Source organism: Wolffia australiana, chromosome 3 (assembly GCF_029677425.1).
Source record: "Wolffia australiana isolate 7733 chromosome 3, ASM2967742v1".
Lineage (NCBI taxonomy): Eukaryota > Viridiplantae > Streptophyta > Magnoliopsida > Alismatales > Araceae > Wolffia > Wolffia australiana.
Window position 1 is genome coordinate 1,550,987 of NC_135837.1, and position 26,913 is coordinate 1,577,899.

The window sequence follows — 26,913 nt, forward strand, 5'->3', positions numbered from 1 at the left end:
CTTCCTTGGAGTTTATTTCAAATTTCTGATCGATCTCCACGGAGTGAAGCTCGCGAAGATGGCGGAGAAGCAGAGCGTAAATCTGTTCAAGGGACAGCCGAGGCTGCCGAAATTCGCCATTCCCCGGCGTTATGATCTGAAGCTGAAGCCTGATTTGCTCAATTGCGAGTTCGCGGGCACTGTTCGCGTCGAAATCGCCGTTGTCGGAGACACCAAGTTCTTGGTCCTCAACGCCGTGGATCTTGTCGTTGCCGATGGATCGGTCTCGTTCAGGACTCAGGATTCCTCCGAGGTTGGGATTTGGATGCTTATTTATGTACCAGTAAAGATTTGCTGCAATTGTTGATTACCTCTTGCTGATTTAGGAGTGGCATCCCGTTGAGATCGTTTACGTGGCGGAAGATGAGATCCTAGTGCTGGAATTCGAGAGGGTTCTTCCACTTGGGAAGGGTGTCTTGCAAATCGGCTTCTCTGGAAGCCTTAATGACCAAATGAAAGGATTCTACCGGAGGTAATTTTGACTTCAGGATCATCTTAGGTTTTATATCTGGATAGTTTTCTATATGACATGGGATCTCATTGTTTTTGTTCGGATTCCCTCTTTTTAATAGTACGTATGAACACGACGGCGTGAAAAAGAACATGGCTGTTACGCAGTTTGAGCCTGCAGATGCTCGGCGTTGTTTTCCATGCTGGGATGAACCTGCTTTCAAGGTGATAATTTTTTTCTTGTTGAGTTTTGTTGATCCCCATTTGGCGCAGTTGATTTTCATTAGTTCAGACGTACTCTCTTGAACTTTTAGATTTGTTTTCTGAAGAAAAGTCCTATGTTTTCGTCAGGAACCGTGCGTGTTTGTATTATCTTATATTGTTTCATCAGCTGAGTCTTTGAAGGCACATATAAATCGTAAAATTTGTATATTTTTTCAAAAGAAGATAGTAAAATTTATATTGGAGAGTAAATATGAAACGACTCATTTTCTGGACTGCAGCTGCTGAAAAAATTGTCAACTTCAGGAGATTTGACTTTCCTTTTCAAATGCAACGTTTAGATTGCATATGTGTTTTCCCTGCTATCTGATAAACGAAAAATATCTTTTTTACACATGCGCTGAGTTCATTGATGTTTCCAGAAGTCATATAATGAAATATATCTTTGTTCACGACCAGAATACCATCGCTCGATGATTATTACTGGGTTTGTCCTAAATGAACAAAAAGGCAAATCTTGAGAGAACAAAAGCTCTAGAAATTTTTTTCCCCTTGTTTAGGTGTGCTGGGAAAAAGAATCAAATTATGTAACGATGAGATTGAAAAAGGAATACCTACTTGAAATTTATGACCCCTTTTTAATGGACATTAACGGCGAAAAATCAGAAAACTATATTCATGCTTCATCAGGGAAGATAAACTGATATAACTCCAAATGATAACAATGTAGTTCAGCAAAGGTTGTCCGATTGAAAACAGAAATGCAACTTGGGGGAGAGAAGGAGAATGAGGATAGAGTAGAGAAGTAATGCGGGGAGGATCGAGCCTCCTTCTGGCCGTTTGGAAACTCCTTACGACTGCTCCAGCGCCCGCCCTCTGCCGCTTGAGATCTCTTTCAAGAATAATCCTGTGTTTTCTCCTTCGCATACTTATTTATAAGTGCGTGTGAGAATGTTCAACAACGTCTGTTGCGTCGTTTCTCCCCCTGCAAAACTGACGCCTTTGATATGCCTTTTGGAATCTCTTATCATAAACATTTCATGTTTTTCTTCAATAATACATCTATTTTAAGCCCCTAAGATGAAGAGTAAATGCACAAGTGTATCCCACCTGTCCTTCTGTGCTGAATGTTGTGATTCTATAGATAAATGGGGCCTTCTTCAATCTTCATATGGACCTTGGAATATTTTCCCAATTTATTTGCACAGCTTATGATACTGGCAGAGTATCAAGTTGGGATTCCTATTGGAATTCTTCGGAAAAAAATATCCAGAGAACAAGAGTCATCTATACTGACTATCGCTGTATTTTCATATAACTAAACCTAAGCAATGAAACAAATCACACTTTTCAGTTCCATTGCATTCAGGTCTTCGACTCTGTTACTTTTTATAAGTAGGTTTTTCCACCTCTGGCCCAGTGGAAAGTGATAAAAGTTTCACTAAACTGGGCCTTAAAATTCCAAGGCGACATGGAAGAAGCAAACAAAGAAGATCACCTCATTGGAAATGAATGGAGAAGTATTGGAACAGTTCCAAACACATATTGGATCACCCCAGTGCCCCAGGTAGGCATTGATGTCAAGTAGGCTTCAATGCCACTAGGTGTGCCCAAACCTCGGCACGGCCTTCAAACCAAAAATATCCTTCTATATTCCTAATCACAGCTTACCGGAAGAGGAATTCTGTCTTAGAATAGAATATGTATAATTTTTACTGATGAATGTTGTAGGCAAGGAAGCTACCTCTAATTTCTTTTTGGTGATTTAAAAGTGTATGCATGAGCTGAAATTTTGATCTCAGTCTCTGTTGAATAGGCCAAACTCATTTGTTGCAGCCGGGCTCTGAGGTGCTACCCGTGGGTCTGAGAAATGATTTTTGTTTAACGGTTACCAGATTTACCTACTAACTACATGGTGGCGTGAGAAGTATTCATCTTTCGGCACAACTAGAACTGAAGCAGTCTTGCAGTGGGGCTACTGGATTCTTAGAGCTGGGAACTGCCAATGCTGGGACTGGAATCTGGTAAAGCCTCTTCTAACCACGAATCAATGCTTGGAACTCTGAAGTTCAATAAAGACACACTACAGATGGGTTTTTGCCAATAATAGAGCCTTCTCAAAATCTCCAATGATTTCAGTATTGCAGGATGCTTCTATTGAGCATAACATCCATTCACTTTCATTCCTTTGACGGATCCAATGATGCCAAATTATGGTGTCATCTTCTTACCCAACCAATCCAATAATTTCTTTGCGCAAGGTTGATGATGCAGGATATGTGGAACATTTGTAAAATACTTTTCAGAAAATCATCACGGAATCCTCCAAAAGATATGTACCTTGGGACATATTGGACAATTGACCTGATATAAGAGGAATTCTCCAAAAGAAAGGTCCAATTCAAAGATGAAAGCAATGTCCAAACATGAGAGAGAAAGGTTGCTCAAGAAGAGAGAAGGGAAGGAGCAGAGATCGCCATTAATACTGGGATAGAAAAGAGTGTCCTGTTGCAAGGAGTAGAGGGAAAGGGACTCCTGAGGTAATTCTGGATGAATAATTGGCTGTGCCTGCTCCTAATTATAGGATGTGAGTGCCTCGGGGCATCCCCGGCTTAGGCTGGTTTAGTGGGATTGACATGGTACCTGGCCTTTTACCAGCAAGATACATATTTAAGATCTAGTGACGTATCTGCGAGTGTAATGATATGAGCATGCATGTTGATAATCCGCTCATTGAAACAAAGCGTCTTTTTGTCAGGACGCAGACAGCGAATTCAGCATAAAGTTTAAAAATTATCTTTCACCGATTTAAGTCAATCCCAGAAGCACTGTTTCCCTGTCTTATGGAAGAGGCAGCAAGAGAGAGGGGATAAATAAGTTAGAGATCACACTGAAGATAGATATAATGATTCGGAAAGATCATGATAGATAGAGATGGGATAAGGCAGGGGCTTTGGGAGGCTGCCCCCTCTTCTTGCGTCTATCTTCTGCTCAATTTTCTCGCTGTCCATTACTGGCCCATTTGGTATGGGGTTCACCTTCTTTTTCGTGAGTAGTGCAAGGGAAATGGCTTGAGACTTCGTATTGCGGGAAGGCATGGCTCAATTAGGTGCAATAAGCAATCCTATTAACTGACAGAAGCAAACAAGAGTTCAAGAGAAAATAGGCAGAGATAAGAAAAGAGGACTTGGAAATTCCTAGGAAATCTAAAGTCCTGGGATTGAACCATCCCACCACCCCGTTAGTCTTGTCATTGCATTTAGCTTATTTGATTTAAATTTTTTACGTTTAGAGTGTGAGACATCAGATGGACCATAATATTTGAAGTTATTTGAATGCAACTTGTATTTGGTTTTCCTGTTTGACTGGTTCAACTTTTCATGGTTTTCTCAAGCTTTTAATAAATCACATATAGGCCAAATTCAAGATAACACTAGAGGTTCCCCATGATCTGGTGGCATTGTCCAACATGCCAGTAACTGAAGAAAAGCTGGATGGACCAGTACGGACACTTTTCTTTGAAGAGTCTCCGGTCATGTCAACTTACTTGGTTGCTGTAGTTGTGGGCCTCTTTGATTATGTTGAAGATACAACATCTTCTGGTAGGCATGCTTATTTTCTTTTCATCTCGTCAGATTAAAATATCTGTGAATAATTGTCTACTTCTTTTTTTAGGAACCAAGGTGCGTGTGTATTGTCAAGTTGGTAAATCCAGTCAAGGTACATTTGCGCTAGATGTTGCTGTGAGATCGCTTGATCTGTTCGCAAGGTTATTTCCCTTTCCTTTCTATCCTCTTTTTTTAAAATCTGATTTAAGGTGATCAGTTGACAAAGCAATAACCACCCAAAGGTACACGCGAAGAGCTCTAAAGCTCTACTCATATACGGTCAACCGCTCCCTATCTGTTTACACTTCGAGAGAACCATGATGCCATGATCCCATTGGTAGAAACCTTGTGCCCCCTAAATACCACCTCGTTATGGTGTAGCCATATTGCCCGGAGCACTATCATTGCTCGGCCCCCCTCTTCGCTCTTCCAATGGCTGCCTCTCCGTATGAACTCCGAGAAGACCTTCGATGTCACATTCATCGCCAGCTACGTTTGGGTGACCCAAATCGAGCGGGCGAAGGGGCACTCGAAGAATAAATGGTTGCAATCTTCGTCGCCTCTTGTGCCTAAAGTTCATGCCACTGGGGTATCTGGATACATCCTTTTGTGGAAGGCGTGGGTCACCAGTCTCTTCATTAGCAGCATAAGTTGACCCAGTTACCCATTTTGTTATTTCATGATACACATTTAATCAATTCATTATAGAAACTTCATTTCTTTTTCATTTGGTCATCTCATGTTTATAGTGAGTTGACCTCAACGTCTATGCAATATGTTGCTGACATCTTGTTTCTTTTAGGTATTTTTGTGTGCCCTACTCACTGCCGAAGTTAGACATGGTTGCTATTCCTGATTTTTCTGCTGGGGCAATGGAGAACTATGGCCTGGTCACTTATCGTGAAACAGCTCTACTTTATGATGAGTGTCACTCCACTGCTGCCAATAAGCAAAGGGTAATTTAATATGGTGGAGCTTTATGGTCCTAGGAATATATTTTCAACCTTTGATTTAATTTTTCGTCTTTGTTTTTCTTGAGTTTTGCAAATAATACAATAGGGCTGGATGATTTTCTTAAGAATTATCTCTACACTTTTCGCCCTTGAATTTTAGTATTCAAAACATTTAATCGCATATCAATGTTTACTCAAGATAACACATCTGAGACGAGCTTTTCCTGAAAAATGATGAGAAAATGGCGTTCACTATTTCATCTTTTTCTCAGGTTGCAGTCGTAGTTGCTCATGAACTGGCGCACCAATGGTTTGGGAATCTTGTGACCATGGAATGGTGGACGCACTTGTGGCTTAACGAAGGATTTGCAACATGGGTACTAAAATTTTTACAAGAAAAGCCTCTTTCTTTAATCAAATATACAAGTACTGAACATTTGATAATGTTTGGCCCCAGGTTAGCTATCTGGCTGTGGATTCCTTGTTTCCTGAATGGCAAATTTGGACTCAATTTCTGGATGAAACAACTGAAGGTCTTAGGCTTGATGCTCTAGAAGAATCACATCCTATAGAGGTAAGATTTACAATGCTACTATTCTTTCCCCTTGCACATTTACATAGACCTCTATTTACTTGATATTTATTCTATCTTTTGCCTATTGCAACCATTTTCTTGAAGAGCTTTTCTTATCCAACGTAAATATATGGAGTAATCTTCCAATCAACTGTTGGCCTCTGCTTGTACAATTTTTTTGGGGTGTCTGGTTGTGAATGTGTGAGAGAATACGTTCGCTGCCTAAGTTCAGTATCAGTGGCAAAAGGATTTTTTTCAAATTCTCTCACAAACTGAATGTCTTAATCAGAGCATTGCTTTGAAAAATTATAAGCCCCTAATTCTTTGATAAAAAGATGGACAGGAAAACTGAATCCAGCAGGATAGTGATAGAAAAAAATAAAATAGAATGCTTCAATAAAGACAGAAAATCATCAAGTCATTCTCATGTTCTGATGAGGCGCACTTTTATTTAACTTTCTTTCACTCTGTTTACCTAGTGTGTTGTCTATGATAGGGTCCTAACATGGACCTAGCATAGAGTCAAAAGTGGAAGACTCCAGTTTAATGTTTTGGTACACTACCTTGATGTGAGGAGCAGATCATTCACTGGAAGAAAGTAGCAGCTTTAGATGAAGCCATCCATACTCTCGTGGAGGAGGAAAGCAGATAGAAGGTCCACTCTGCTAATGAGAGGCATGAATCCTCAACTTTTCTCTCTGACAGAGCTCCTCCACCAACTAAATCACAGGAGGAAGAGCTGAAGAAGGAACGTGGACAGAGTTATCACTGTGGCAAAAAATCTGACTCAAGAAACGGAGTCAAGGATGAACCAAGAGAAAGCATGTATTGTACCCACTGCAAGCTTTATACTGGAATATAGACTTCGCCATTCCTCACCGTTTCATATAGCATATATGTCCCAAAGTTGAAGGCCATGCTGCCTTCCCCTTTGAAGTTGGTTTCGATACTAGCTGCCCAATCATTCTAAATTCTAATGGATGTTTTCTATAGGAAAAGCAGAGTAAGTGGACCACACAAATTATAGACTACATAAATCTCTTTGCTGAAATTATATAATGGGTTGAGACATAAAACAGACTATAATATTTAGTACATTGTATCTTCAATGATGTTTTATCTTCTAGGTTTGAAAAACAGACTTCATCAAAGGTGGTTAATTATCTTGTAAAAAAGGTTACTTTTCCTCGGGTTTATATTCCTTCCATTATGGATGTTGATATGCTGCCCTGACAGTATTCGCAAGAATCAATTCAAGAATGAAGGGATATTCAAGATTAAATACTGTTCTTGTCGGTTGTCCCAAACTCAGCCTCGAGAAGCTCTACTCTCAATTTTTTCCAATGAATACCAACCTATGCCAAGAAGATATCCAATGAAGCTCTTCTTCTTCATCTTAATGCTCTCCTCCCCTGTCCTCCAAAAAGAATGTATTATCAAAGGAGAAATAAACTTTCCTCGCATCCCTGTTTTTTAAGAGAACAGATTTCAGCAGAAGCTGCTAAACTTATTATAAAAAAATTTACCCTTTTCCTCCTCTGGTTTATGTTCCTTCCATGATCGATATCTGGTTTAGATAAGGCATCCTCCATTTATGATTTCTGGTCCGTTATAAAATGATAGTATCATTGAAGGAGAATAACCTGATATGGATGAGTATAGAATTTGCCAAACAAAATCAAACTGTGTACTAAGAACCAAATCTCCAACCAGATCCTTGCTGATCCACTGCCTTTCCACCAGCAACCCGCTGCTCATGTCACTTCTCGCACGGATATAACAACCACCTCTCAGAACTCCAAGATCAAATGCGACCCCCATCCCTGCAGTCTCCCCTCACAGATTGAAATCAGATTCATGAAGGCGTGTAACCATCTCCCCGCCACTTTCTTAAAATTTATGTTGACCTAACAGGACTCAGTTGCCCAATCACCCGCACGATAAGCTATCATGTGCATGGTCATGTGATGAATTAGTTGTATTGTTTTCTTTGTAAACTTCTATCTCTTTATAACATCCTCCTCCGGTAACCAATGGAGCCAGGATCATATCATAGTCTTATCGCAAGAAAATGTAACGGTTTGGTAACCTTCACTGATACCTGTTCTATACACCACAATCAGTTGATCGATGCTGCCGCTTTGAATAGTTTTCAAATATTTAATGAGACATTTTATACTGGATATTTTCTCATTAATTCACGTTCTTCTTGAACAATGGAACTTCGTCATGCCCTTATAAAACCATGGCACTCTGTTTTTGGAAAACAACATTCTGTCTAATTTAAAAAGTAAGACCTTGCTATCAACTATATTTTTCAGCGCAGTTGGTAGCTTCTATTTTTTGTACCATGATTTTATATTTGTGGGTATGATCAGGGTTTGATAAAGTTGAGAATTCTTTTTTATTTGAGGTTAGGATCCGGATTTAATTAACAAACTCATCCATAACATCATATGACAGGTTGACATAAACCATGCCAGTGAGATTGAAGAAATATTTGATGCAATTAGCTATAAAAAAGGAGCCTCTGTCATCCGAATGCTGCATAGCTATCTTGGGGCTGAATGTTTCCAGGTTAGACTGAAATAGTCTCTTACTTCAATATTTTGTTACCACTTAATCCCCAGTGCTGGAAGGTTAGATTCCTTAACTCTGATACAGCATAAGATTTTTTCTGACATGTTGTGAAACTAAATGGAATCATCTTACGCCAAAAGGAGTTGCGGTTGTAATTCTTGAAAAAATAGTGTCACATTCCCTGTTTTACAAACACTTTGTTAAAGTGATTTCGTTGGGTCTAGTAAATAACTCAGAACAGATTCTTTCAAAAAAGAGAAAAACTCTGAACAGAAATCGTGTTATTAATAATTAGCCATTATTTCTTCCTAGTATGCACTGTCGCTCTTCATAATCTCGTTTGATTATATTGTCAAAGTGTGACAGGAAGTATTAGATATGGGAAATGGGTGGAGAGAGAGAGTGCAGACCCTTGCCAACCTGGTACACATCTAGGGAAAAAATAGACCTTCAGTTGGAAAATGTGGTGACCTGAGATAAAGGCCAGTGTGTCTGGCGATAAAGGCCAGTGTGCCCGCCCTTTCAAAGTTATTTCAATTTTAGTTTTTTTTTATTTTGTCTCCTGAAAGCAGGTTTCCGTTGAGCCATCAGAAGTGATGTTACATAATAGAGAATATTTAGTAAAAGCTTGTTGAATCATATGATTAGAAAAATATGTCAATAGCATGGGCAAAATTATTGTTCCTTCAGAAAATTAGTGTACTATTTTTAAATCAAAGTATATTTCTGATGAGGTACCAAAACCTGTGGCAGAAGAAAGTCTTTTTTATGTTTCTGCTGTAATTTTGATTGTTCCGTAAACATTTGACTGTTGCACATTATGACTCTCGGATCCAGTATGCAATGGATAGCAATAATTCGTTACTTACAGAAGAAATGACTGCCAATTTGAAGCGTAATCACCGATCCGGAAGAAGTGAACAGCCACCAACGAGAACAGCCGCCCGACACTAATATGAGACGGAGATCCAATTGAGGATCTCAGAACTTTGGATCGGTGTACACCAGTAACCTTCCTTCACGTAGTTTGTGGATCTAGAAGAAGAGGACGACGACGATTCAAAGAAGACGACGATCTCTGCACCGCAGATCGTCTCTTGACGAACGCTCTGGTACCATTACGAACAACATACGAGGTTCAAGAAGGCTTACTTTGCTTCATTATTCTTTCTGTTGGAGTTCCTTGGCTTATATATAGCCAGGGGTGTACATCCACGTGGGCTAAAAATAGAAGGCCCAATACAAGAAGGTATCCAGAAAATAGAACATGAATTAAAAGGAAATGAATAAAGAACGGACTTATATTTCTGCTGACACTCTCCCTCAAGCTGGTAGGTAGATATTCTTCATTCCCAGCTTGGAATAAAGCCGATGAAATAAACTGCCTGGAATGCCCTTAGTAAGTATATCTGCAACTTGCTGATCTGAGGGAATGTACTCCATAGCAATCACTTTAGAATCAATCTTCTCTCTTATGAAGTGTCTATCAATTTCAACATGTTTTTTCCTATCATGTTGAACTGGGTTATGCGCTATATCAATTGCAGACCTACTGTCACAATAGAGTATTGTAGGACAATCTTGAGTTATATGGAGATCAAGGAGAATATTTCGGATCCAAAGAATTTCACATATTCTTTTTGCTACGGCTCTGAATTCTGCTTCTGCACTCGACCTTGATACTACCTTTTGCTTCTTGCTGCGCCAAGTAATCAAACTACCACCAAGGAACATACAGTATCCAGTTGTTGACCTTCGATCCAACACTGACCCACCATAGTCTGCATCAGTGTATGCTTCCAATATTAAATTTTTTCCTTTCTGAAACATTAGCCCATGTCCAGCTGTTCCTTTTAGGTAGGCAAGTACTTTAAATGCTGCCTGCAAATGTGGTTCCCGCGGACTGTGCATGTACTGACTGAGAAATCCCACCGCAAATGCAATATCTGGACGAGAGTGATTAAGATATATAAGCTTACCAATCAACTTCTGATACTGTCCCCGATCAACAGGCGCTGCTTCTTCACATGGTCTAAGTTTCAAATTAGGATCCATAGGTACTGGCGATGGTTTACAGTTGCTCATACCTACCTCCTTCAATATGTCCAAAATGTATTCCCTCTGAGAAATAAAGATGCCATCAGAAGAATAAGCAATCTCTATTCCCAGAAAATATCTCAACAATCCCAGATATTTGATATCAAAAATCTGAGCAAGTTTCTGGCTTAAGATAGAAATTTCTTCATCATCATTTCCAGTAACAATAATATCATCCACGTAGACAAGTAATACAGCCACCTTCCCGTTCAAACCTGTCTTGACAAAAAGAGTGTGATCTCCATTACTCGGGTGATAGCCCATGTCTTTCATCGCATGAGAGAATTTCCCAAACCATGCTCTTGGAGATTGCTTCAATCCATATAAGGCCTTTCTTAATTTGCACACTTGATTCTTGCGCATGTGCGGGTAATATCCAGGAGGAATTTCCATATTAATTTCTTCATCTAGATCTCCATGTAAAAATGCATTTTTTACGTCATACTGAAATAATTTCCGATTCAGATTTGCTGCTATTGCAAGTAGAATTCGAACTGTATTCAATTTTGCCACAGGGGCAAATGTTTCCCCATAATCTATTCCGTACGACTGAGTATACCCCTTTGCGACCAGACGGGCTTTGTACCTTTCCAACGTACCATCAGACTTATACTTTATGGTATACACCCATCTACATCCTACTATCTTCTTACCCGAGGGTAATGCAACAATTTCCCATGTATCATTTTTGAGTAGTGCATTCATTTCGTCATCCATGGCTTGTTTCCAATTTTTATTCTTCATAGCTTCCTGCGCTGTCTTGGGCGGTAGTATTGCGTCAATTTTACCAATAAGTGCTTGATATTCAGTGGAGAGATGTGAATATCCAATAAAGTTCGATATAGGGTATCTTGGAAATTGAGTGCAACTCCTTTTTCCTTTTCTTAATGCAATTGGCGAGCCTGAGTCATCTTCAGAAGATGCTTGCTGTGGTTGTACTGTAGTTATTTCTCTCGATTCCTGTTCTTCTTCTGCATCCTCACAATTATATTCAATAGATTCATCGTTTTCATTCTGCCATACTGAATTTGGACTACCATTTTCAAACATAGATGGTAAGTTGGTTGACGCCTCTAAATGAGTTATATCTGTATTCTCTGGTGATGATAGCATACTAGGCAATTCAACTTCTCTTCCAATTTGGACTAGTTGTTCTGCTCTACCACATGGAGATGAAAAATATCTTTCAGATTCATTGAAGGTTACTGTTAGTGAGATAGGCCTTATATGGCTAATGGGCCTTGTTCTATTAGCCCATTAGCCCTTTATTCACACTCTCTCTCCTAGGGTATAACTACCCTCTCTCTTGTAACCAGTTGTGTATGAGATTACATTTCCTTCTTCTCTCCCGTTCTAATCCCAACCTAGAGTGGGATTCCACATGGTATCAGAGCCTTGCTCTTGATCCAACCCCCTTGTCCCTGGCCCTTGCTGCCACTGTCTGCTAGCCAGACTCACCAGCCAAGCCAGAGGATTCCTTCTCGTCTCTCACTACCGCTGCAAGCCGCAGCCCGCAGCAAGCCGCAGCCTGCAGCCCGCCGCAGGCCGCAAGCCGTAGCCCGCAGCAAGCCGCAGCCGCAGCCCCCGCAGGCCGCAAGCCGCAAGCCGCAGCCTGCAGCAAGCCGCAGCCGGAGCCTGCCGCAGGCCGCAGCCCGCAGCACGCCGCAGCCGCAGTCCGCTGCAGGCCGCAAGCCGCAGCCCGCAGAAAGCCGCAGCCGCACCCCGCCGCAGCCCGCATGCCGCAACCCGCAGCAAGCCGCAGCCGCAGCCCGCAGCACGCCGCAGCCCGCCGCAGGCCACAAGCCGCAGCCTGCAGCAAGCCGCAGCCGCAGCCCCTGCAGACCGCAAACCGCAGCCCGCAGCAAGCCGCCGCCGCAGCCCGCCACAGGCCGCAAGCCGCAAGCCGCAGCACGCCGCAGCCGCAGTCCGCCGCAGGCCGCAAGCCGCAGCCCGCAGCACGCCGCAGCTGCCGCCGGATAAGCTGCCGCGATCGGCGCCGCTCGTCATGCCTACCGACTCTACCGTCCACTCAGGGTCTTCTCCTGAGAACCCCCCGGCGCAGTCTCCCGTCTTCACGGCGGCCAACTTCGGGAGAGATCTGCCCTCTCCCAAGATTGGTCTCCCTCTCCCGCCTGCTCCCGACTGTTGTCGGTTGAGTGCTCCGCAACTGCTAGCCTGGATTAAGTTTGTGGAGTCTACGCTGAAGGGCCGTCTCCTCCACAAGCACTTGATCTGCCCGCCCCTGCCGACGACCGACCCGCACTATGTCGCTTTTGACGCCGAGCAGAACTTTGTCCACTCCTGGCTGCTGAACCACACGCTCTCTCCCTCGGTCTACGACAAGTTCCTTCACTTGACTACTCCAAACGAGATTTGGGATCATGCCCACAAGTATTGTGGTCACGATGCTGATCACTGGCGGATTTTTTCGCTCGTGGAGCGCGCTGGTGCCCTACGCCAAGGGACTATGTCCATCATGGACTATAGCTTGGCGCATACTGCACTCTGGAGGGAGGTCGACTACTACATGCCCGTTGGCGATCCGAACGGCGTTGATAAACGCCACACCCTTCGCCTCCGTTTTCTGTCATTTCTTGACCGCCTCAACCCCGAGTACGCCGAGGTTCCCCGCAGAACTTTGCATACCAAGGGTACTCTCCCGGAGTTTGAAGCGGTGGTCAAGGAGTTAATAGAGATGGAGAGCAGTCTCCGGCGTGATCGTTCTGAGGTGGCGACCTCGGCTGACTCCACTGCCTTGATCTCCCGTCTTGGGGATTCTTCTAGTTTGCTGCCGCGCCCACCGGAGCAACCCAAACCCCCTGCCTCCGATCCGGCCTCGGACCCGCGGGACAAGCTGGTGTGTACCTATTGTGGCAAGCGCCGTCACACGGCGAAGCGATGCAGGAAGAAGCAGCTTGACCTTCAAGCGGCCAAGGCTGCTAAAGCCCTTGTCGCCGCCGCCCCGGCCTCGTCCCCTCCTCTACCGGGTGGCTCTGCGGTGACCATGGAGCAGTTGCAAGCCGATCTTGCCCGTTTGTCCGTGCAGTTGACCGTCCTGCAGACCCAGCCTATGGCCTCCTTCGGAACGTTTGGTGCGTTACTTACTCCTTCCGATCAGTGGTACTGTGGACATACGGCTCTCATGGCCCCTCTTGTGTCGGATACCACTTGGGTGCTTGATACGGGGGCCACGGAACACATGACCCCGTTCAACCACCGCTTCGTATCCTACGAGCGGCATGTTGGGACTCGGGCTGTCCTCACAGCCGGGGGTGGACGTCTTCGAGTGGCTGGCATCGGGACTATCCACTTGGATGGTCTCGGTCACATCCGCAATGTTCTCCATGTTCCATTTCTCCGTGCCTTGCTTATGTCTTCGCAGCACTTTGTCGATGCGGTTCAGTGTTCCTTCCACATCCAACCTGACGGGATCTTCTTGTCTAACAAGGTGCGGAAGACTACACTGATTAGGCGGGACCCGGGGTTGCTGCTGTTCGATGATGGGAGCCGATCGTGCTTTATGGTGCAGCGTAGTCTTCAACCAGCTGCTGACCATCGCCGCGACCGCCTCCAGCTTGAACACCAGCGCCTCGGCCACCCACCGTTCTCTACTTTACAGCGTCTGTTTCCGTCTTTATGTATGGGCTTGGACCTTAAGACCGTTGTTTGTGAGGCATGTCAGTTAGCCAAACATCGACGCTCGTCTTTTCCTCCATCTGCTTCCCATACAACGGTACCGCTGTATCGGATTCACAGTGATGTCTGGGGCCCGGCTCCGCAGCCCAGTCTGAAGGGGCACCGCTGGTTTCTGATTTTCGTCGACGAGGCCACCCGCTACACGTGGACTTACCTGCTTCCAGCCAAGTCAGCTGTGGCGGCCACGGTTCGACAGTTCTGTGCCATGGTTCAGACCCAGTTTGGCCGTCCCATTCAGCATTTCTGTTCGGACAACGGCCGCGACTATGTCAACCAAGAGTTGGCAACCTACTTTGCCGAGGGGGGCGTTCTGCATGAGACGTCCTGTGTTGCCACCCCGGAGCAGAATGGGATGGCCGAACGTCGTATTGGCTATGTGACTTCTACAGCCCGTACCCTGTTGCTGAACTACTGTGTCCCCTGGACGTGTTGTGGAGGAGCCGTGTTGACAGCCACGGATCTCATCAACCGCTTGCCCTCCCAGCTTCTTCAGTTCTGCAGTCCGATTGATCGGATGTCCACTACATTTCCTGCTGTGACATTGCGTACCAACCTTCTTCCTCGTGTCTTCGGGTGCACCGCGTACGTCAATGATACGGCACCCACCCTGACGAAGCTCGATGCCCGGGCTCTCAAGTGCATCTTCGTCGGCTACTCCTCTCTCCAAAAAGGTTACAAATGCTACCACCCGTCACTCGCAGGTTCTTTATCTCTGCGAATGTCACTTTTGCCGAATTCCAACCCTTCTATGGCTCCTCCTCCTCGTCCGGCCTTTCGCCGGGCGAGGCCTCATTGGCTCCCTCCTTGGACTCCTTCCCTGTCGTCGAGCTCATGGCTCCTCCTTCCCCCACGCCTGTCGCCCTTGATCCTCCTCTTGCTCCTCATGACTCCCCTCCTGCAGTGGCCTCCGAACCTCGTCCTTCCACGGTGTCTCCCCCTCAGTTTTCCTCTACTGACCCCGAGCCCATCCCTCCTGATTCCTTGCCTCCGCTCTCCCCGCCCTCCGCGTCGTCTGCCCCTCCTGCGACAGTCTCTCCCTCCACTGCTTCCGCTCTCTCCCCCTCTGGCCATCCCTCTCCGTCGGCTTCCCCTGGGGCTGACGATGCCTCCTTTGGTTGGCCGATTGCTCTACGCAAAGGGGTCCGCCAGTGCACTCGCACACCTCTTTATCCACTTTCTCACTATCTTTCCTACGACCGCCTGAGTCCTCCCTACCGTCTGTTTTTGACCCGCATTGCGTCCGTTCCCGTCCCACGCCGTCTTGCCGACGCTCTTGCCTGTCCTCATTGGAAGGCGGCGATGGACGAAGAAATGCATGCCTTGATCAAAAACAACACGTGGGATGTGGTTCCTCTTCCGCCGGGAAAGAAGGCCGTGGGGTGCAAGTGGGTTCACACCCCGAAACACCGTGCTGATGGGTCCCTTGAGCGTCGCAAGTCTCGGCTTGTCGCTCGGGGCTTTACGCAGTCCTAGGGGATCGACTATTTTGAGACCTTCTCTTCCGTGGCGAAGATAGAATCCGTCTGTCTACTCTAGGCTCTCGCTGCTCATCATGGGTGGTTGATTCGGCAATTTGATGTCAAGAACGCCTTTCTTCACGGCGATCTTGAGGAAGAGGTCTACATGAGCCATCCTCTCGGGTACCCTCTGGGTCCTCCGGGAACCATCTGCCGATTGCGCAAGTCCTTGTATGGACTGAAGCAGTCCCCGCGGATGTGGTTTGGCCGCTTCTCCTCCGTCATGCGTGCTAAAGGCTACACCCAGAGCAACAGTGATGCTACCATCTTCTTCCGCCATGGCCCAACCGGGGTCGCTATCCTGGTGGTCTACGTTGACGATATCCTGATTACTGGTTCGGATATGGTGGAAGCCTCCTGCTTCGGACTTGCTCTTGCTCGGGAATTTGAGATTAAGGCACTCGGCCCTCTCCGTTACTTTTTGGGTCTTGAGGTCGCCTACTCGTCTCGTGGCATATTTGTCTCCCAGCAGAAGTACACCGTTGACTTGCTGACATTGACTGGTATGATCGACTGCTTCCCACTCCGGACGCCCATTGATCCTAATGTGAAGCTGGGTGATGGGGGCGATTCTCCGCCGGTCAACCCCTATCAATATCAACAGCTGGTGGGAAAGCTCCTGTATTTGACCCACACTCGCCCCGACATCAGCTTCGCCGTCAACCTTCTCAGCCAATTCATGCATGCTCCGCACGAGATCCATCGCCAGGCCGCCAATCGGGTTCTTGCATACCTGAAAGGCTGCCCCGGAAAGGGCCTTCTCTTCCCACGGAGCTCTGACACGACTGTGAAGGTCTATATGGATGCTGACTTTGCCGGGTCCGTCGTCGACTACCGTTCCACCACCGGGTACTGTGCCTTCGTGTTCGGTGGCCTTGTCAGCTGGAAAAGCAGTAAGCAGGACAAGGTGTCCCGCTCTAGCGCCGAGGCGGAATTCGGGGCTCTTGCTGATGGGGCCTCGGAAGGCCAGTGGATCTACGGGATCTTGCGCGAACTTCGCGTCAAGTATTCTGGTCCGATTCACTTCTACTGCGACAACAAATCAGCCATTGCCCTGGCCAAAAATCCTGGCCAGACCGGTCGGATCAAGCACATGGAGCACGACCGCTACTTCTTTAAGGAGCGGATGGACGAGGGCATCTTCGACCTCCAGTTTGTGTCTTCCTCCGACCTGGCCGCTGATGTCCTGACCAAGGGCCTGTCTAATCCTCTCCTCCTGCGTGCGGTATCCAAGCTCGGCATGGACGACATCCATACCTCGCTTGCGGGGGCTGTTAGTGAGATAGGCCTTATATGGCTAATGGGCCTTGTTCTATTAGCCCATTAGCCCTTTATTCACACTCTCTCTCCTAGGGTATAACTACCCTCTCTCTTGTAACCAGTTGTGTATGAGATTACATTTCCTTCTTCTCATCATCTTCTCTCCCGTTCTAATCCCAACCTAGAGTGGGATTCCACAGTTACGTCTAATGACACAAACATCCTCTTGGTTGGAGGGTGATAACATTTATACCCTTTTTGAGTTGACGTATATCCAACACATATGCATGATGTATATGAACAAAAACTGTGCAGCCAAATAATCTGGGTTTCAGCCCAGTTTTCAATCTCGCAAAAAGTTTAAAATTTGATCATAAGATTGATAGGACTCTGGTATCCAAGTACTTTGGTTGGTAGACGGTCGATCAAATGAACAGCTGTCAATAATGCTTCTCCCCATAGATACTTGGGTACTCCCGATGAATAAGTAATACTCGGGTTGTCTCTACAACATGACCAATTTTTCTTTCAGCTACACCATTCTGTTGCGGTGTATATACACATGAGGACTCGTGAACAATACCCTGTGTTTGAAAATAAGATCTCAATGTTACATTAAAGTAATCTTGAGCATTATCTGATCTAATTCTCTTGACTTGCACACCAAAATGGGTCTGTATCATGGTAATAAAATGTTTGATAATCTCTGTTATCTCTGACTTATTCTTAAGGAGATATGTCCATGTCAATCGAGTATAGTCATCAACGATTATAATAAACCATCGAGCACCACTCAATGATGATATAGAACACGGACCCCACACATCAGTATGTATAAGATCAAACGGATTGACACTTCGCTCACCTTCACCCTTTCCCTTAAATGACGATCTCTTGTGTTTAGCACACTGGCATGCATCACATATAAGTTTGGAAAGATCCACACCATGAGTAAAAACAGGGAACATCCGTCCCAAGAGTTCAAACGATGGATGACCCAAACGGGAATGAAAAAGTTTAATTTGTTCAACTATTGGGAGATTATCTTCCTCTGACAGACTTCTGCCATTTGCCATCAGCACCTCAGCTGCTCCATCATGTACTGTCAGCAAGCCGTGTCTCTCCTCAATTGGTCCAATCGTTCGGCTCAGCTTCTTATCATATAAAAAACAACCAGAAGAATCCATAGTTAGCGTAAGTAACGTGTCTTTAACCAATCTCTGAGGAGAAATCAATTTTACTTTAAGCTTAGGAACATGAAGGACATTTTCCAACAATCCCAGATCTTTTATTTTAACGGTTCCAAAGCCAGAGACAGGAAGCATTTCTCCCCCTGCAGTCTGTACTCGCCGACTGCTAGAACATACAGAGTATTCAATAAAATTTGAATGATATGATGTCATGTGATCTGTTGCTCCAGAATCAATAATCCAGTTGGATGAACTATATGTATTATGAATGCTAGAAAAATTTAAAAGTTTACCATCATGATGCTCTTCCTTGCAGACCATAGATGTGTTTACTGGATGAATCATATTCTTCAGTTTCTCTAACTCCTCCTCGATAGAGAGGAAATCACTCAGTGTAGGATGTGCTTTATCATCTTCACTTGTAGAATCTTGAATATTCACAACATTAGCATGGGCTTGTCTCGGTGGTCGACCATGTAGGTCCCAACAACTTTCTTTCCTGTGTCCCTTCCGTTTACAGTATGAGCAGACATTTGACTCTCTAGCCTGCCATGTAGATTTTCCTCTTTGATTTTTGTGATACTCACTGTGGTGAGATTTTGAGTGCTTTGTTGCTATAAAACCAGTACCTGTCTCACCAGCTGGTGCATTAGATGGGTGTTGTATACGACTTTCTTCTTCGAGTACAAGTTGTATGGCTTGTTCTAGAGTGGGTGCTATCTCCCTGTTGAGAATCTGACGTCTCAATGAGTCATACTCAGGATTAAGACCCATAAGAAATTTATAAATCCGGTCTTTCATAGTATAATGTCGACAGAGGCAATCTGTCTCAGCAATCGGCCTGTAATGGTCTATCTCATCCCATAGGCTTTGAAGTTCACATATATAAACTTGGACTGTTTTTTCGCCTTGGTGAAGAAGTGTTGCCTTGGTAACTAACTCATAAATCCGCCAGTCATTATTTGTCTTTACGCAGCTCTTATGAATTTTATCCCAGATCTGTTTTGCAGTATCAATCAGAAGATATTTTGGAATTAAATCTCGTCGCAAGCTACTGAGCAACCAGGTTTTGACTGTAGCGTCTTCAGCCTTCCACATCGCATACCGTGGATTTGATGGCTTCATTTCTTCACTCAAGTGATGACCCAATCTTTTTCCTTCAAGAATCATCTCAACAAATTTGCTCCAATGTAATAAATTTAGCCCCGTATATTTCATGGATTCAGGAATTCCATGATGTAGAATAGAGGACAATCCTTGCTCTTGTTGAGTAATTTGAAGGTCATTGTTCCGCAGTGGAGTCGCCATGTCAGCTGATATTATAGTTTGCAACTTCTTGAATCCAACACTACACAGTCGTTGGATCTAATGATCTCACGGATCTGGATCAACGCCACCAGAGACAGAATAGTAGATAAGCGTCTGGAACAGGTATTGATCTTGAAAAAATAGTATGGACGGCAAGCTCAGGTCTCCTCTGCCGAGAATGATAATAGTCTTGAGAACGGCAATGAAGACAGGATCAGATCTCCTTTGCCACAAGCGACAGTAAAATCGGAATACGCAATTCGCACATCAAGCGATTGTAACCACCAATGCGGAAGAAGACGGACAATCTTGAGACGGTGAGGATCTAATCAAGAACAGCAATAATTCATTACTTACAGAAGAAACGACTGCCAATTTGAAGCGTAATCACCGATCCGGAAGAAGTGAACAGCCACCAACGAGAACAGCCGCCCGACACTAATATGAGACGGAGATCCAATTGAGGATCTCAGAACTTTGGATCGGTGTACACCAGTAACCTTCCTTCACGTAGTTTGTGGATCTAGAAGAAGAGGACGACGACGATTCAAAGAAGACGACGATCTCTGCACCGCAGATCGTCTCTTGACGAACGCTCTGGTACCATTACGAACAACATACGAGGTTCAAGAAGGCTTACTTTGCTTCATTATTCTTTCTGTTGGAGTTCCTTGGCTTATATATAGCCAGGGGTGTACATCCACGTGGGCTAAAAATAGAAGGCCCAATACAAGAAGGTATCCAGAAAATAGAACATGAATTAAAAGGAAATGAATAAAGAACGGACTTATATTTCGGCTGACAGATAGGGGATCCGAGATCATCTTGTTTAATTGGGGGCTTTCTCAAGTAATAAACACGTTGGTCTTTCCTGCTATCTCCTCCCTGGGCTGTTGTGCCCTAACAAGTGCTGCTGCATCTCTGCTGTGGACGACTGTTGTGCGCTTTCTGTCTTGAGTACCCTATTTCCTTCTCATTTTCCTTCAAATCCTATTTCTTAGTTTATTTTCTAACATATCCATTGAATGAGTATCCTTCTTTCAAAACCCATTTCTCAGTTTATTTTCTAACATGTCCATTGAATGAGTGTTCTTCCTTCAAAACCTATTTCTTAATTCCTTCAAAACCTTCAAGATTATTTTACAAACTGAAAATAACTTTCGATCTCAAAGCTCGCAAAATATTTCCTAACGACCTAATCGTGCACACTACGGTTTTGATTGCTTCTGTTTAAAATTATCTAGGAATTCACAACTTATAAATAAGAGAGCTCTGACATTTTACTATTGATTATAACTGTCACGAATTGGGAGTCTCCAGGGAGAGTGAATGAGAGAGGTCGAGGACTTTTAGGGAAGAAGAAAGAACCCTCAAAAATACAAGAACGACCTTACACAACCCATTTAGGGTTCAAAGTTAAATAGAGGTATTATCGGGCCAAAGAAACACAAAAAAAGCCCAATAGAATTACAACGGTCAGAATAACGGCTAGTGCATAAAACTGTGTGCCAATGGGCCAGGCCCATTGACGAGAGCCCATTTGACAATAACTATGGATACTGAAATATATGAGTGTTTTTTTATAGCCTCCATGTTATTCTTTCTGATTTTGTGGTTGCTTTTTTCTGTTTTCTAGAGATCTCTTGCTTCCTATATAAATAAGTACGCATGCCGTAATGCCAAGACAGAGGACCTGTGGTCAGTTCTTGAAGAGGAATCTGGTGAGCCTGTCAAGACACTCATGAACTCATGGACGAAACAAAAGGGTTACCCTGTTGTCTCTGTAAAGATCAAAGAAAATTCTTTTGAATGCGAGCAGGTCATTTCACCTTTTCATTTGTTTTAGATGTTCTATGAAGCACTTGGGATTTTGTTTATACTTTCCTCACATTCGTCGTTATGTGCTTTCTTTATTTCATTGCGGTGCCTGAAGCTTGGTTGGCAGATGATGACTTATTTTTCATGATCCTCGTCATCCATATTTGGGCTTGGACAGATGAAAATGACAACAACGACACCAATTCACACTCTCCCAATCTCATCATCGGCATCATCATCCATATTTAGACTTGGGTGAATGACGGTAACGATGATGTCGATGGATCTTGGAAACCGGATGAAATTGGTCATCGTCCCCTTGTCATCAACCCCCCATGCTACGTAGAGCCCAGTATTTTCTTTATTCTTCCAAAATTTTTTGGCCATGGTCTCTGATAATGTGACAGTAATTATTTGACCAGTCCCAATTTCTATCAAGTGGATCTTCTGGCGCTGGTCAATGGATGGTTCCTATCACGGTGTGCTGGGGCTCATATAGTTCCCAAACAAACTTTCTTTTGAAATCAAACACAGAAAATATCCTAATTTCGGAGGACTTTAATAAATTGGGCAACACCTGGGTCAAGCTTAATGTCAATCAGACTGGCTTCTATCGGGTCAAATATGATGCTGATCTTGCAGCTCGGCTCCAATCTGCTATACAAGCCAAGCAGCTCTCAGTCGCTGACAGATTTGGTAAACACAAAACAAAGAAATCGTCGGCGCTTTAATTTCAGTGCTATCTATTTTAATGTGTTTATTTCATTCTTGTTTCTGTAGGAATTTTGGATGATTCATATGCCCTATGCACGGCTTGTAAATTGCCTCTGTCATCTCTACTTTCCTTGATGGGAGCCTTCAGGACAGAGCTGGAGTACACCGTTTTGTCGCAGCTAATCTCTGTAATGTTCTTATGATTTATCTGTACAATTTAAGACCACGAGATCATCAATCAGGATCATCCATTCCCCATTTTTTGCAGATTAGCTACAAAGTGCTACGGATCGTGTCTGATGCCGTCCCAGAATTAGTGCCCGATCTGAAGCGATTTTTCATTAATCTATTCCAGATATCGGCGAAGTACTTGGCCCCATGTTTTCTATCTTACGTTTTGAGAAGAAAAATTTGTACTATTTAAAATATTTTCTGAATGAAATAATGACGTCCTGTTTGGTTTTACACTTAGGAAAATGGGTTGGGAACCGAAGAGTGGGGAGAGCCACTTGGATGCAATGTTGAGGGGAGAGCTGCTGGCCGTGCTTGCCATGCTTGGACACGATTCCACCAGAGATGAGGCCCTGAAGAGATTCTTCGCATTTATGGAGGATAGAAGCTCGCCAAGTCTGCCTCCTGATACTCGAAAGGTCCACCACTGTTGACTTTCTGTTTTCTCTCTTCTTAAGTAAGGTTCACCATCACCACAGATGAGGATGAGAGGACGATGATGAGTTGTCAGTTTCCTTGTTATTTCTTTTCATAAAGATGACACTGTTGATGACTCATGTGTCATAGTCCATATCATTCGTTTTCATCAAGATTAGAATGGTATTAGCGACTTCCTAATCATCCTTGTCATTCGCTTTGATCAAGATGAGAATGGCATTAACTAGTTCGTAATCATCCTCGTCATTCGTTTTTATCTAGATGAAAATGAGGTTGACTAGTTCGTCATCATCCTCGTCATTTGTTTTTATCTAGATGGAAATGAGGTCGACTAGTAAGTCATCATTCTCGGCATTCACTTTTATCTAGATGGAAATGAGGTCGACTAGTTCGCCATCATCCTAGTCATCCCTTTTCATTGAGATGACAATGACATGCACGAGTTCGTCTGGGTCATGTCTCTGCGATTTGTTGACAGATGACCATGATCAGTCATCATTATTCTCATCATTATCTATGGCTAAGATGATGACGATTATGATCTGGTTCTCATTATTATGGCGACAGACGAGGATGAGTCCTCATCATCCCTCATAGACGACTAACTTATCTGTTGGCTAACCATCTTATGTCCCATGCGTGACCAACAGTGTGTTTCTTTGCTGCAGGCAGCGTATGTAGTTGTGATGAGAAATGCAGATAGAATAAACAGGTCTGGGTATGAAAGCCTTTTGAAGGTGTACAGAGAGACAGATCTGAGCCAAGAAAAGACCCGCATCCTGAGTACGCGGCAGGCATCTCTTGTTTATTTATTTATTTATTTTTCTTGTGAATCTGACCGTCTCTCCTTTTTATTTATTTCTTGTGAATATGTCCTCAGGTTCTCTGTCGTCTTGCCCTGACCCAGAGATGATCCTAGAGGTTTTGAATTTCCTGCTGTCGACGGAGGTTGTTAATCTTATGCCATCATTGGAAATTAGCGGCTTCAAACTTGTTATAAATGTTTTGCCTTTGCAAAAGAATTAAAAAAAATTGAGCATCTCATCATCTTCTCTGATTCTTATAGGTCCGGAGTCAAGATGTAATTTTTGGGCTTGCTGGAGTCAGCAGTGAGGGTCGGGAGATCGCGTGGCAGTGGCTAAAGGTTCTCTCTCTCTTTCTTTCTTCACATCTTTCTCACTCTGCTCTTCTAATATCTATCTTTCTTCTCTTTTGTCTCTCCCCTCTTTTATACTCCCTCTCTTTCTTCTCCTCTGTATCTCATATCTTCTAATCTCCTTTCATTCTTTGCTCCTAATCTCTCTTTTTCTTCTCTTCTGACTTTCTCGGCTGTTCTAATTTCTCTCTTACTTGTTGTATGCCTCCCCTATCTTCTAATCTCCTCTCATTCTTCGCTCCTAATCTCTCTCTTTTTGTTCTCTTCTGTCATTCTCGTCTGTTCGAATTTCTCTTTTTCTTCTCCTCTGTCTCTCCCTTCTCTTTTTCTCTCTCTTTTAATCTCTCTTTCTTCTCTCTTTTAATCTCTCTTTCTTCTCTTCTATTTCTCTCTTTCTCATGATCTCACCTTTTATCTCTTTTTCATATCTTCTATTTCTCTCTTTCTCGTGATCTCTCCTTTTATCTCTTTTTCTTCTCTTCTATTTCTCTCTTTCTCATGATCTTCTATGTCTCTATTTCTCATGATCTCCCTTTTTATTTCTTTTTCTACACTTCTACTCTCTTTCTCATCATCTATCCTTTTATCTCTTTTTCTACGCTTCTACCTCTTTCCCATTATCTCTTTTCGCTTTCAATATCCTCTTGCCCTCTCATTCGTTCCTCTCTTCTACACTTATCTTTTTCTCACTATCTCTCTCTCCTCTCTCACTCTCTCCCCTTCTCCTCTCTCTCTCTCTTCACTCTTCATTTTACCTCATTTTTTTCTTGGTCTATCCCTTCCATCTCTCTTCTGAGGACCCCTTCTTCTGCACTCTCTCTCTCTCTTTCTCTTTTACTCTCAGTTTCTCTCCCTCTCCATCTCTTCTTCTGTCTCAAAGCCCAGAATCTGCTCCTCCTTCATGATCCATTCTGCATATAAAGATAAGGAGAGAGAGAGAGAGGAGAGAGAGAGAAAGAGAGAGAGAGAGAGAGAGAGAGAGAGAGAGAGAGAGAGAGAGAGAGAGAGAGAGGAGAGAGAGAGAAAGAGAGAGAGAGAGAGAGAGAGAGAGAGAGGCTTTGGCTAATTTTTGAGTGCTTCAGGATAACTGGGAGCACATCTCGAAGACATGGGGCTATGGATTCCTGATTGGTCGCTTCATCAGCTGCACTGTGTCCCCAGTACACTCTCTATACTTGGATTTGAAATTCGCTTCATAGGCTGTGTTAATTCAACAGTGGGATTATATGTTCGCAGTTCTCTTCAGAGGAGATGGCCAAGGAGGTGACCGAGTTCTTCGCCACTCGGTCGAAGCCGGCCATTGCTCGGACACTCAAACAGAGCATCGAGCGAATCGGCATAAATGCTAATTGGGTCCAGCACATCCGCCTTGACGACTCCCTCTCTGCCGTCTTGAAGGCCCTTGCTTCTGCTGAATAGTGACCCTCCATCAACATCTCTCTAAGATACTCTGTCTCCTTGGTCAGCATCTCTCCCTCTCTCTTTACTCTGTCAATCTCTTTCTCTCTCTTCTCAATTTATATATACCTCTCTCTCTACTCTGTTAGTCTCTCTCTTCTCCTTCATAAATACCTCTCTCTCTACTCTGTCAGTCTCTCTTTCTTCTCCATTATATATACCTCTCTCTCTACTCTGTCAGTCTCTCTCTCTCTTCTCGATTATATATACCCCTCTCTCTACTCCGTCAGTCTCTCTCTCTCTCTCTTCTCGATTATATATACCCCTCTCTCTACTCCGTCAGTCTCTCTCTCTCTCTCTTCTCGATTATATATACCCATCTCTCTACTCTGTCAGTCTCTCTCTCTTCTCCATTATAAATATACCTCTCTCTACTCTCTCAGTCTCTCTCTCTTCTCAATTATATAAACCTCTCTCTCTTCTCAATTATATATACCTCTCCCTCTATGCCGTCAGTCTCTCTCTCTCTCTCTCTTCTCAATTATATATACCTCTCTCTCTACTCCGTCAGTCTCTCTCTCTTCTCAATTATACATACCTCTCTCTGTACTCTGTCAGTCCGTCTCTCTTCTCAATTTATATATACTTCTGTCTCTACTCTGTCAACCCCTCTCATTCTCTCTTTTCAACCTATGTCTCTCTCTCCTCTGTCAATCTCTCTCTCTCCTCAATCTATATACCTCTCTTCTGTACTCTCTATCTCTTCTGTCATTCTCTCTCTCTCTCTCTCAATCTATATACCTGTCTACTCTCTCTCTTCTCTGTCAATCTCTCTCTCACACTCTCTTTCCTCCATCCATATACCTTTCTCCCTACACTGTCTCTTCCTCTTTCGCAGTCTCTCCCAATCTTTGCTCTCTTCTCTCTCTCTCTCTCTCTTAATAATTATATGACTATCTGTTATCTCTGTCTCCCGAACTCTTCCAACGTCCTCTCTTAAATAATTTCCTTGCTTATGATAATCTTCCCCATCAATATTTCCTTCTCTTGTTCCTGCATCTATCTGTATGTCTCTCTGTCTTTTTCTGCATCCCTCCCTCTCTCTCTCTCACCCTGTCCTCTGTATGTATCTCTCTCACCCTGTCCTCTCCTTTTTCATGCTACTTTTAGTGTATATTTCATTGTTATTAGAAATACACTTGAAAAAATGGATGCCCAGTGACAAATAAAAGAGAAAGATTTAAAGAACACCCTCATGACACAGCCATCTGTAACAACAACAGGTGTAGGGTTGGGGATGGAAAGTTTGTTAGTTGGAGTCAGATGAACATTATTTGTAGATGAAAGAAACAGCCAAAAACTTAAATGTTCGTGTTCGGTTTGTTGAGCATTATCACAAACTTGCCATTGCAGCTGAGTTGCTGACTGGCCAGTCAAAGCATGCGGCCCATCATGGTGAGTTGCTGACTTGCCTCCTCTAACACTGCCTCCAAACTCACTCGCTCCACGAGCCCAGCTTGGCGCCAAGCAAGCCATCCTGCATCCATCTCCATCTTAGTTGAGCATGTTAGACTAGGCTAATCTGGCTCATCATGGGCTTATTCTACCCACATCCCTATTGTTCCTCCACTACCTCGGTATTTTCTCTTCCTCTCACCTCCGTT

At 43.9% G+C, this 26,913-nt stretch overlaps 1 protein-coding gene across 1 annotated transcript; it reads left to right on the top strand.

Annotated features, from left to right (window-relative positions):
• Positions 1 to 26,497, top strand: APM1 (aminopeptidase M1). The gene is made up of 19 exons (XM_078572005.1): positions 1 to 292; positions 366 to 511; positions 612 to 714; positions 4,127 to 4,313; positions 4,387 to 4,480; positions 5,122 to 5,275; positions 5,545 to 5,649; positions 5,730 to 5,846; positions 8,310 to 8,423; positions 21,131 to 21,313; positions 21,735 to 22,008; positions 22,093 to 22,214; positions 22,295 to 22,392; positions 22,499 to 22,676; positions 23,364 to 23,478; positions 23,576 to 23,643; positions 23,762 to 23,839; positions 24,934 to 25,011; positions 25,088 to 26,497. Exons 1-19 carry the CDS (start codon positions 59 to 61, stop codon positions 25,268 to 25,270), a joined length of 2,631 nt encoding a protein of 876 aa, XP_078428131.1. The 5' UTR covers positions 1 to 58; the 3' UTR covers positions 25,271 to 26,497.
• The last annotated feature ends 416 nt before the right edge of the window (positions 26,498 to 26,913 follow it).